Source organism: Gekko japonicus, unplaced genomic scaffold (genome assembly GCF_001447785.1).
Source record: "Gekko japonicus isolate JY-2015 unplaced genomic scaffold, Gekko_japonicus_V1.1 scaffold491, whole genome shotgun sequence".
Taxonomy (NCBI): Eukaryota; Metazoa; Chordata; class Lepidosauria; order Squamata; family Gekkonidae; genus Gekko; species Gekko japonicus.
This window is the reverse complement of record NW_015174857.1, coordinates 302,423-315,222: the sequence shown is the minus strand read 5'-3', so window position 1 is coordinate 315,222 and position 12,800 is coordinate 302,423. Positions and strand designations below refer to the sequence as shown.

General features: G+C 46.4%; 1 protein-coding gene across 1 annotated transcript in view; it reads left to right on the top strand.

Annotated features, from left to right (window-relative positions):
* Positions 1-1,826: 1,826 nt before the first annotated feature.
* The window catches only part of SMYD2 (SET and MYND domain containing 2), a 69,559-nt gene continuing 58,585 nt past the window's right edge, over positions 1,827-12,800 (top strand). Inside the window, exon 1 of the mRNA XM_015424631.1 lies at positions 1,827-2,165. Coding sequence (XP_015280117.1) covers positions 1,987-2,165 — 179 coding nt within the window. The 5' untranslated portion in view covers positions 1,827-1,986. The remainder of the gene's footprint in view (positions 2,166-12,800) is intronic.

Sequence of the window (12,800 nt, the reverse complement as noted above, 5' to 3'; positions counted from 1 at the left end):
ATAACTTCATGTATCTTAATAATCACAATTATTTCATGAATGTTTATTAATTGTGTTTATTGTCACAATTATGTTATTTACAGTTACACTTTGAGATCAATAATATACGGACATGATGGTTGAATATATCTAGTGTCTTTTATGCCAGTCTGTTCATTACAGACTGGGAGGGGGGTTGGCAACTGATTCATTGGTTTCCTCAAGCATCTCATTCCCCATGAAAATACTGAGGAGATTGTGGAGTCAATGGTCACCAGTACATAAATAATACTCTGTTCTATCCGTCCTTTCCATCTAGGGAAGAAATGAAAATGCTTAGCTAGTGCTGGAGGTTGTGAAGGCCTAGATGAACTTCAACAAACTGAAACTTAATCCAAAACAAAATGGAAATGCTATAGATTGCATGGAGATCTGACAGAGGAACAGGTGTAGAACTTGTTCTGGATGGAGATGTACTATCCCTGAAAGAGCAGGGTTGTCAGTGTTCTCTCTAAGCTGAGTTAGTGTGAGCTAGCTCACAGGTTTTTAGCCTCTGGCTCACACATTATTGTCTTAGCTCAGGAAAGATGGCTCCAGAGCAAACTAATTTATGCAGTAGCCAAATTGCTCGCTCATAACTTTAATGCCACTACCTCACAAGTAGAATTGTTGCTCACAAGACTCCACAGCTTAGAGGGAACATTGCTTGTATTCTGGGACTGGAAGCATAAATTGTCAGGGTGGGTTCATAGAACTTCTTAATGCCGGAATATCATATTAGAATTGGTGAAGAAATAAATAGGAAACAGTGCCACTGAAAATGTGTAAAACACCAAACCAGGAATATCACAGCTCCAATCTCACTTTAGCTATGAACTTTTTAGGTGGCCTCAATATTCTCTCAGTTTCAGACTCTCCACCTGCAATTTAGTGTTACTTTAGAGATCACAAAGACTGTAAAACTCACAGCACTTAAAATGTTCCAGCAGAGATGCTAATAAACATAATATGTAGCACACCTATGGCACCTCTTGAGCAGAAAAAATGTCAGGTGTTATTTCTGCAATCCTCTCAAAATCCCTTTAACAGTAGCATTATTAGGGAAGTATTAAAATGGAAGAGGGAGGAATAGTTGTTGTAAGTTGGTTTGGGTGCCCATGGGGGAGAAAATACATAAACAAGAAGAAAATATTCAGTGAAAATAATTGAGGGCCCATTAGCTATAACGGGAGCCAAGGATGCTATGAGACTTGACTGGGCTAACAAGGGATGTAATGGACCAATATTGGACTGGACTCATAAGGGATGGTTTAATAATTATCCCCACATTGAAACGGGAAGGAGGCTCAATGGTTACAGTGCTTTGGCCACCTGCTGAGTTCATAATGGACATAAAATTTAAACCAGGTGCGCCTCCTAACTAAGGCTCCCTCTAAGCTGTGGAGTCTTGTGAGCAAAAATCCTACTTTGTGAGCTACTGGCATTAAAGCTATGAGCGAGCGATTTGGCTCCTGCATAAATTAGTTTGCTCTGGGGCCATCCTTCCTGAGCTAAGACAAGACTGTGTGAGCCGGAGGCTTAAAAACTATGAGCTAGCTCACACTAACTCAGCTTAGAGGGAACACTGCGCGTCCTAACTCTTTGCCACGAGGCTATTCTTATCACTTGTTCTTTCGGGGGCCCCCGCTACAGCTTTACCCCCCTGGTTCAAAGCCACTCCCTACGGGCCTCCTTTTTGCAGCACCCCGGAGGCACCAAGGCGCTTCACCCACCGCTTAGCGCGAGCAGCTGTTGCTGGCTCTAGGACCCAGCGGGCTCCCGGCGCGCTTTTCCCAGGGAGCCGGCGGCGGCGGCGGCTGCTGCCCATGCCCATGTAAGTGCTGCGGGGTCTGGCTGGCTGGGGCCGGGCGTTGCGGGTGAGCGCGTTCCATTAATAGCAACGGGAGAGGCCGCCGCCACCGCCACGGAGCTCCTGCGAAGACGGCCGCGACTGCCGCAGCGAGGGCAATGCGCTCCGGGGACAATTCCGAGTTGGGGCTGGAGCGGTTCCAGAGCCCGGGTAGGGGCAGAGGTCTGCGGGCTTTGCGCCACTTCGCCGTGGGCGAGCTGCTCTTCTCCTGCCCGGCCTACACCTGCGTGCTGACCGTCAACGAGAGAGGCAACCACTGCGAGTGCTGCTTCGCCAGGTACCGCCCGGCGGCCGGCCTTATCGGGGAGGGAAAGGCCGAGCGAGGGGGGCAGGCTCTGGCGCTGCGGCCTGGACGCGGGGATTCCCAGTGGGTCCTAGCACCGACCCGGGGCTTAGTTCTGGGAGGCGCAGAGCTTCCGGGGAGTTGCTTTCCAGTGGAGGAAGACAGAAAAGAAGGCCCTGGGAAGTGGGGGGAGAAAAAGAAGCGGCTTGCGGCAATAATATGCACTCGAGGTCGACCCCCCCCCCCATCTCCTTCCCAAAACCACGTGGATTGGGGCAGGCTTTGGCCTAGGGTAGCCCCACCTTTTTCTCCTGTACTCCTGTAGCATTAGCAGCTACCCGAGAAACAGCAAATCAACAGGTTAAACTCCCCCCCCCTGTCAGTGAAAGCTGAACCTGTTGGATTTTTATGTGTCCTAGAGGTGTTACAGGTACCAAAACCAACAACAAAACACGGGGGCCTGTGTTGTTCATGTCAGCAACAGGCATGGTATGGATACTTTGATTCTCTTGTGGTGGAAAAGGCTGTCAAGTCACAGCTGATGTATGGTGACCCCGGAGGGTTTTCCAGGCAAGAGGCGCTGAGTGGTGGGCTTGCCATTGCCTGCCTCTGCATCACAACCCTGGCTGATGGAGGAATCCCATGGAAATACTAGCCAGGGTCGACCCATTTAGCTTCTGAGATCTGGCTGGATCGGGCTAGCCTGTGCTACCTAGGTCAAGGTTTGAGTCTCTTACTACTTCTGATATCTGAATTCAGGACTGAAAATGGGTCCAGGGCAAAACTTTCATTTGAGTTAAATCCTATTCAGTTCCATTTGCCTACTCTCACACTTCTTATCCAGTTGCAAACTGCTTTAAGTGGCCTTTAAAAATGAGACATGGTAAAGGTTTATGGGAGTACAGCAGCCACCCCCAATGTGGTGCTTTTCGATGTGTTTTCTGGTTCCTGTTTTCTTGTTCCCCCATGCAAAAAAGCCAGTCTTGTCTTGTATCTGCTTCCTAGAGTGGGAGGCCAGGAGGCATATCCTTTGTTGATTGCTGGGAGAAACAGTGGCCTCCATCAAAGGAGTATGTTTGGTTTCCCATTGTTTGTGATTGGCCCTGGTACTCCATGGCAGGCATTTTATAGTGGCAAGTTGCAACCACTCAGAAATACCCAAAGTGACTACAGGTCCAGTGATGTTGGGGGACGTCTGGGGTATGGAATAGTTTTTAGAGAAAAAGTTTGCTTTGAATCAAGTCTCACGAAAATATAGGCCTGGAATCTGTCTTTAGTTCTTTACTTCAGTCCTGAGCTTCATTAAGTGACTGAAAACTAGTTTATCTTCACAGTAATCCTTTGAGGTAGGTTAGATGATGCTAGGGTCTCTAGTCCAAGGCCAGTGCATGAGTTTCATGGATGAACAGGGATTTGAACCTGAGTCTCGGCAGCTAGTCCAGCATGCTAGTCACTGCACCGTACTGTCTCTAATTTTAGAAATGCAGCATTTGTTTCGGAAGTATAGTTTCAGTAAACGGAGTCTGACTGTAATACGTAGTGGGGTGGGGGCAAAATGAATCTGCAGAAATATGGATGTGGGTGCTGTTGGAAGTATAGCTACTAAACCTGAAGTTCCTTTTTCTCTCCCCCCTCAATAATGTGGTAGTTGTTTCTCTTCCTCTTCTCTGATATGGTTTATAGGAGGACCAATCCTGAGCACTCCTGTAGTGGAGGTGGATGAAATACCTGTGGTGCTGGTCCGATCCCTATGGACGCTGCATAGGGGGAACAAACAACGCCCCCTCCCTCTGCTAGGCACAGATCTCAGAGTAAGCGTGCCGGAGTTCATAGCAACCTTGGCAACACCCGATGATGTCCCTCTGAGTGGCACACACAGGCTCAGCCAACCACCATTTGCTGATGTGGTCACCTCTGAATACCACCACCACCACCCCGAGCACCAGAGGACAGGGAGGGAAGACCCAGTGGCAGCTCAACTCCAGCAGAGGCATGTGGCTACAGCATCACTCTCATAGCTCACAGGGGAAAGGCTCCCACCTATCCCCCTGACAAGGGTCTGAGTGGCAGCAAAACTACTGTCCACACACAAATGTCCCTGCTCCAAACCACACAGACCCTTCCCCTGAAAAAGAAAAAAGGAAGACAGAGACCGAGCTTGGATCCACAGCCCCCACACCCAAGACCAGCTTCCTAACAACTGGGCCAGGAAGGCAAATGTAAACGAGACACTCCATCAGTTATTAGGCACCCTGCTGCAGCCCTGATGTCACCACCAGCCATAGGGGTCCATGGCAAAGAGAGGCGTGGCTTAGCGGAAAGGCCCCGGGATAGCATGGCCAAGGCTCTTGGCTCAGACCCCAAAGGCAGGGAACAGTGTCAGAGCTGATGTTTTGTCCCTGCAAACCACAAAAGGGTGAACAGGTCAGCCATCATTTTTGATGAGACATACCTTCACAATCCTGCTGTGCTGCACTCTTGCACCCCATCTGCCCTGAGCCCCCCATGCGCCCATACCAATTTTAGGTATGGCTCACCAGATGCCAGCAGTGCTGTTGGGAAGTGTGAGATCCAGGAACCAGCCCCTTCCTGGCTAGAACAGACACATGTCCCCTTGGTTGATCTGTGTGAGCTGCACAGAAGCCAGCAGAAGGCATGGCAGGGAAGGGGGTGGGGACAGCAGAGGGGTGGCCATGGCAGTCTGTTGCAGCTATCTGTAACATGTCTGAAGAGGTGAACTGCAATACATGAAAGCTCATAGTGAACTACATGTCATCAGTCTTTAAGATCTTATTGAATCTGTGATATTTTATAGCTAAACAAAAGTGCGACCCAGTGGCATCTTAAAGACTGACCCAGCCTGGGATCCCAGCCTGCGATCCCCTTGGTCAGGTTGGTCCTGTACACACTCACTGCTGACATTGACGGCAGGAACCTTCATTTTCAAGGCGGCACACAGGATGCATGCGAATAGGATGGAGAGGTGGGGGTGGACTCCAGCCAAGCCTGCTGGATCCCTGCCCCTGCTTACCCTTCAGTGCGTAGTGGCTCCTTTACTGTGAGTCTCCAGAGATGGGCTTCCTGTCAGGGCTCTGCAGTGAGACCTGTTTGTCACCTGGCAAGGAGGTTTGCTTGTCTCCCTTAGGTATAAATGTTAAGTACCCCCTCTGTGGTTTTAAGTGCCCTCTCTGTGCATTTCCCATCACCCGAGTTTAACACTATATGTTCTAAATGTGCAAGTCAGAGACAGATGTGGCTCTTGAAATCCACTTTTTTAACAAAAAGTATATATGTGCTCCTCCTTTGATGTGAAAGTATGAGTGAGGCCTAGAAGCAGTAGCTGTTACTTCCATTTTGCTACATCTCCAGTGAAGCTGCACATGTAATCTTACAGAACTTTTCTGTTGTTTGCCAGTGAGGATTGCAAAACTGAGCAGCCAGTACTGGTGAAGGCTCTTGCCCCATTTACAGCTGGGGTTTGAGGCTTCCCGTTTCAAACAGGTAGATCACTGTCGCTGATAATGTTAGTGGGAGGCCTTAGTATATTTATTATTTCTCACTTATTTAAGTCATTTTTATGCCACCTTTCCATGAAAGAGATGCAGAGTTCTATTTAGAACTTAAGTCCCATGGGGTCTGGCTGCTTTGTGGTACCTCTTAGAAGCACACATCTGGCACTGTAACTCTGTGAAGTCCCCACATTGGTAACATTTCACAGAACGGTAATGCTGAAACCAAGACAGCAATGTACATTCTGCAGATCATAATTGTTTACGGTCAAGGATTAGGGCACCTAATGTGTTCAGGAACTAGAGTCAAGAACCGATTGATACACATTAGAGCCTTGACATCAGCTAGCGTCTTCACTGCAGCTACTTCAGTCCATAAATCATAGGCCTTCCCCAGTCTATACATTAACTGTGGGTAGGACTCCCAGTTTTCATGTCTTACTTCCTTGAATCTCTTGTGGGCTTATTTGATTCTTCTGACTGATAAAGTCATGGTTAATTTATTTGTTTGTTTTTGTGTATACCCCGACTTGCTCCCCAGTGGGGACCCAAAGTGGGTTATTCTCCTCTCCTCCATTTTATCTGTACAACAATCCTATGGTTGTGTATACTTTGCCTGGGCGTGGAATTTAGTTTATTTTTAGCGTACTCTAAATTATGTGCAAAGAGAAGTGGAGTTCTGCAGCATGCATAAGTTATACAGTAATAAAATTGTACAGTTTCTCTTATTTTGGCCAATTTATTCTACTTTTGCTCTTTTGTCTAATTTTCTTTCGGCTGTCTTTGCTACATGGGAGGGAGCTAGCACACTGAAGCAAAAAAATTTTTTCCTGAGAGTTTGGCAGGGATTGCTCAAATGCTTTCATGCACATCTTTGCAATCATACGAACTGTAAACTTAGTTTCTTTTCTTTTGCTTTGTTTTTAAACAAGACACCTGAAATCCCTCTGCATGTTACCACCTTACCACGGTCTCTGCTCATTTTTCTATACTGCTGAGGAATTGCAGCATACTGACAAGCCTTGGTGAAGGGAGGTATAACTAGATGACTGTTTCTTACACAATGTAATGTAACAGAAGGAGGGACGTAAATGATGGGAGACGGCATAGGAAACATGGTATCATTTTCATCCCTGGGAAACAGTTAAGAATTAAAAAAAGAACACAATTTTGGAGTGTTATAAAGGTTGCCCCTACTAAGCATGTATGCTGTAAATTGCATACCAGAAGATAAATTGATATACTGTACAATTTTTAAAAAATCTCTTCTTCTTGACATTTACTGGCAGAATTCTCACACCAGTGGGGCATTGTTTATGAGTATTATTGTATGCTACTTTGTCAACATATAGAATCAGTCATGGTGCTCCTCAGAAAATTACTGACTTCCCAAGTTTTCCCTCGGATGACCATGGCCCCGCCCCCAGCGTGCCTGGCGTGGTCGCGTCACTTCTGGGTGACGTGCATGTCGGGGTGGGGTTCCCCCCGGGCCCCGATCTGCTGGCGGCGGGGGACGGGCCTCTGGGGTGGGGGTTTCCCCGCCCCCCGGGGGGACTTGGCAAGCCTATCTGGCAGGCAGTTGCTGATTGGGGGGCAAGAGCCCCAAGGGTAGCAGCAGCGATGTTACTTTAGGTCGGGAGAGGGATTCCCATATTGCAGGTCCCCACTTGTACAGTTGTATTTGACATATCTCAAAAAAGACGTTGCAGAACTGAAAAGAGTACAGAAGAGGGCAACCGATATGATTAAGCAGTTGGAGCACCATTCCTGTGAGGAAAGGTTACAGAGATTGGGGCATTTCACTTTGGAAAATGATGACTGGCAGAAGCATGCAATGAAATTGACGGACGAGAGTCAGGAGACACAAAAGGAAGTGCTTTACGTTAAATTGTGGGATTCACTACTAGTGGATGTAATGATGGCCACAAACATAGATGGGTTTAAAATGAGATCAGGCAGATTAATGGTGAATAGGTCCATCCAGGGCTACTCGCCATGGTGACTAAAGGAAATCTCCAGGAGCCAAACTAGATTTTAACCCACAGCCATACAGAAGCTGTAAGGGACAGCTTCTTTTAAGAGCGAGAGAGAGAGAGACAGACAGACAGACACCAAACAGCTTTGGAATGGTGCCATGGTGATAGGAGGGGCTCAGCCTCCCCGTCATTTTCCCATGGGAAAACCATTCTGGGGGGTTAGTTATTTCCCCAGTTTTGCTGTTTTAGTTGGGTTTGAATGGTACGCCCATGTTACATGTGATGTTCTCTGCTTAGCAGAAGGGAATGACTGCTTTTCCTCCATACAAAGAATATCATTGGCATGGCAAATGTATGACTCCATTGAGGGATTGGCTGTTTTTCAGTCAATTCTGTGCGTGACTTACTATAAATACAAGAAACTGATGTCTGTTCTTATTGCTGAAATTAAGCAGTATAATGAAGTAATACTTGATGCACATGTAATGGGTCAGCCCTCACCAATGGTTTTTCAAAAAATGAGAGCTTTCCTAGACAGGCACTCTTACAGGACATGCTTCCAGAAAAGGAACTTTGTGGCACTGTCATGATCCATAAACATAAAGATAGACATCGAGTTTGCTGTCAATCATAACAAATATTCTGTCGTCTATACATTAGGGAGTTCAGCAGAATTACCGTATTTGCTTGTTGTGGAGATCTGTGTGTATACACCTGACCAAACCATTGCCATTCATCTTATATCAATAGTGATTTTGCCTGCAGACTTTATTGTCTAGGGACATGTATATATGCATGAACAGAATCTTCTAGTTAACTCAGTTGTAAACATTTAATAATATCTTAAGCTTAATGCTATATTTGCTGTGCTGTAGAGAAGTAGAATTATTTTGTGAAAATATTTTATGGCATGTGTGGCCAAGTCCATTGCCTGCACTCAGGTGTAATGTATTGCATTGCAGATGTTCTGTACAGTGGAATAGATCTGCTGCAATGCAGTGTGTGCTTTGCAGTTGAGCCCAAGAACTTTCCACTGTGGTTGAGATGGGTAAAAGTGTCCCAAAGATGGAGAGTGAGGGTTTTTATAAAGGCAACTTCATCCTAGATTAGTTGGGACACTCCCCCTCCCCACCCCCAAAAAATATCCTGTGAGGAGTGTCTTTTAAATTAAGCCCTCTAGTACAGAAAACACAGCATGTTAAATAACTATTCAGAAAACAAAGCATGTTAAATAACTAATCAGCTTTTAGGCTTGAGAGGCTGGTATTTATCACATTGTTTTGTATACACATTGCAATATTAAATTGGTACAAATAGAGCCATTGAGCTTTTGAAAGAATAAAATATATTGGATTTGAATATGTAAGACAAGTAGCATCTTTGTGCTTATGAGATTTGGTTCATTATACTGTGCAGAACCTAATAGAAAGATGCTGTGCCGTTTAGGGATAAACATGTTAACAAATTACTTATTAAAAAATCCTGATTTATAATTATACTGGTTCAACTCTCTGTTGTTGTGTTTGGGTTTTTTTTTTTATGGAATATTCTTCAGAAGATAGCAAATGGCTATCTGGAAAATCATTGGTTCACTGTCAGAAAAAGAATATAATCAAGTGAGTAATGAAGGGACAGGAACAGAGAAAGATGACTCCCCCCCCCCCAAAAAAAAAAGAGAGAGAGAGGAAAGCCTAACTGATTGCAAGAGAATCATGTGATAACAAATCAGTGGGCATTTTTGACATAATTTTTTATCAGAGGCAACTGTTAAATGTGAACATAGGTTTATGGTTCAAAAGTGTATATATGTATCTGGCGGTTTGTTGTTGTTCAGTCACACAGTCGAGTCCGACTCTTCGTGACCCCATGGACCACATCACGCCAGGCCCTCCTGTCTTCTGTCGTGCTCTGGAGTTTGCTTAATTTCATGTTCGTTGCCTCGATAACACTGTCTAACCATCTCATCCTTTGCTGTCCCCTTCTTCTTTGACCTTCAATCTTTCCCAGCATCAGGGTATTCTCCAGTGAGTGTTCCTTTCTTATTTGGTGGCCAAAGTATTTCAGCTTCAGTACCTGGCCTTCCAGGGAACAGTCAGGGTTGATTTCCTTTAGGATTGACTGATTTGATCTCCTTGCAGTCCAAGGGACTCTCAAGAGTCCTTTCCAGCGCCATAATTCAAAAGCATATTCTTCAGCGCTTGGCCTTCCTTATAGTCCAACTCTCGCAGCTATACATTACTACTGGAAATACTATTGCTTTGACCATACGGACTTTTGTTCGCAGGGTGATGTCTCTACTTTTTATTCTGCTGTCTAGGTTTGCCATCGCTTTCCTCCCAAGGAGCAGGTGTCTTTTAATTTCATTGCTGCAGTCATCTTGGATCCCAAGAACGTGAAGTCTGTCACTGCTTCCACAACTTCCCCTTCTGTTTGCCAAGGAGTGATGGGTTTGGATGCCATGATCTTAGTTGTTTTGATGTTGAGCTTCAAGCCCAGTTTGCGCTCTCCGAACTTCAGCAAGAGGCTCTTTAGGTCCCCTTCACTTTCTGCCATTAGAGTGGTATTTTCTGCATATCTGAGGTTGTTGATCTTTTCCCCAGCAATCTTAATTCTGGCTTGTGATTCATCCAAGACGGCATTTCGCATGATGTACTCTGCATATAAATAAAATAAGGTGACAATATACATCCTTGTCGCACTCCTTTTCCGATGCTAAACCAATCAGTTGTTCCATATCCAGTTCTAACTGTCGCTTCTTGACCCTTATACAGGTTTCTCTTCGAAACCCAGCTTGTACTTCTGGCAGTTCTCTATTCACATACTGCTGAAGCCTAGTTTGTAGGATCTTTAGCTTGCTAGCACATCTTGCTAGCATGTGAAAAGATTGAAATTGTGCGATAGCACATTCCTTGTCATTGCCCTTCTTTGGGTTTGGAATGTAAACTGACCTTTTCCAATCCTGTGGCCACTGTTGCGTTTTCCAAATTTGCTGGCATATTGAGTGCAGCACTTTAACAGCATAATCTTTGAATAGCTCAGCTGGGATACCATCACCTCTCCTAGCTTTGTTGTTAGTAATGATTTCTAAGGACCATTTGACTTCACATTCCAGGATGTCTGGCTCGAGGTCAGTGATTACACCGTCGTGGTTGTCAAGGACATCGAGGTCCTTCTTGTATAGTTCCTCTGTGTATTCTTGCCATCTTTTCCTAATCTCTTCTGCTTCTCTTAGATCCCTACCATTTTTGTCCTTTATCATGGCCAGCTTTGCATGGGAACGTTCCCTTGATTTCTCCAATTTTCTTGAAGAGATCTCTAGTCCTTCCCATTCTATTGTTTTCCTCTATTACGTTGCATTGTTCATTCAGGAAAGCCTCCTTATGTCTCCTTGCTGTTCTCTGGAAATCTGCATTCAGTTGGGTAAATCTTTCCTTTTCACCTTTGCCTTTCACTTTCCTTCTTTCCCCTGCTATTTGTAATGCCTCATCAGACAGCCACTTTGCTTTCTTGCATTTCTTTTTCTTTGGGATGGTGGTGATTGCTGCCTCCTGTACAATGTCACGAACCGCTGTCCATAGCTCTTCAGGCACTCTATCCAGTCATCAGGGATGTGATCTAGGTCAAACCTGAATGGCCTAGTGGTTTTCCCAACTGTCTTTAAGTATGAATTTTGCAATGAGTAGCTCATGATCTGAGCCACAGTCAGCTCCAGGTCTTGTTTTTACTGACTGTATAGAGGTTCTCCATCTTTGACTGCAAATGATATAGTCAATCTGATTTCAATGCTTCCCATCTGGTGATGTCGATGTGTAGAGTTGGAAGAGGGTTATGTAAATAGTTGAAGCATGATGACCTCACTTTAAATGCTGTGGACCTCATCATGTTGTTATGTACTGGTTGCCCACTTCTGTAACCAGCAAAACGTTCCCAGGGCAGTGTGTGCTTCTTCTGCCCCACCTTTTCCTGGGGTTTTAAGAGTATGCTCTGTCTGCTTGCACAGGCCCCAGAAGGCCCCAGCTGCTGCTGGCCTCTTCCTCTGGTCTGTTCCCTTGTGCAGTCTGCTGCCTGAGCCCCACCTCCCTTCCAAGGCATCTGCCAGGCTCCAAGGCTGCTGCTGGTGCATTTCCAGGCATGGCCTTGGCCTTCCTCCATTCCCCACAGTTTCTGATTGGGCTGCCTGCCTCAGCAGTGCCTGGGTGAGGTGCTCCCCCTCCAGTGTCTCCTCTGGAGCAGGTGAGTAAGCGGGTAGACAGCGGACAGACAGAGCAACGGTGGAGACAAGAAGTCATTCCAGTGCGCCAGCAGAGCTGCTACTCCATATTAGATTTCAGAAAGAGAGATTCTGCATCTTCCAAGTACTACAACCAGCTCACAGCAGTACCTGTCTGCTTTTTTCTGTCTCCACCCAATTCAAATTGCTGTCTTTTTTGACACACCGGTCCCTTTGTTTCATCTGGGGAGGGGCATTTGTTTTGATCTCTGATGGGAACAGAGCCACCTCCTAACAATTCAGGCACATCCACAGTCTTCTAAGGAGTGATAATGCTGTTTTTGTCACAGACCCTTGTTGCTGTCTGGCATACTACTTTAGGCCAAATGTATTGACTGGACTCATTGACAGTAACCAGACACTAAACCAACAGCTATGTATGGCAGATTGGATACAACCAGGCCTCGGATCGGGCCAGAGCGCGCCGGTACGTCGCTCCAGGAGAGAGGCACGGGCGCAGGGCGGTCACATGGCGGAGCCCCGCCCCTTCTTCCGGCCGCCCTCTGCTTCCAGTCTCATTCTGCTCCAGAACGAGGAAGAATCAGGAGGGTAAGTCGGCTTCCTCCCCCCGTTTCTGCCTGCCGCACACCCCGGGAAAAATCTCCCCCCCATCTCTGCCTGGCCAAGGCTGTTCTCGTGGCAGGTGCAATGCCTGCGCGGGGGGCGGGTGGGGCGGGGCGAAACGTTCTCCTGCTTCCCTGAGCCTGAACTTTTTTCCCACCATGGAGAACAATGGAGGGGATAGGGGCAACCTGTTTGGGTGGCCGTAGAATTGGACCCCCTGGTTCAATGTTCCTGAAACATGGTGGGTATCCTGGGGAGAGGCTCCAGCAGCTACCTTGCGAGTTTGGAGCCTCTCCCTCAAACCTCCTCT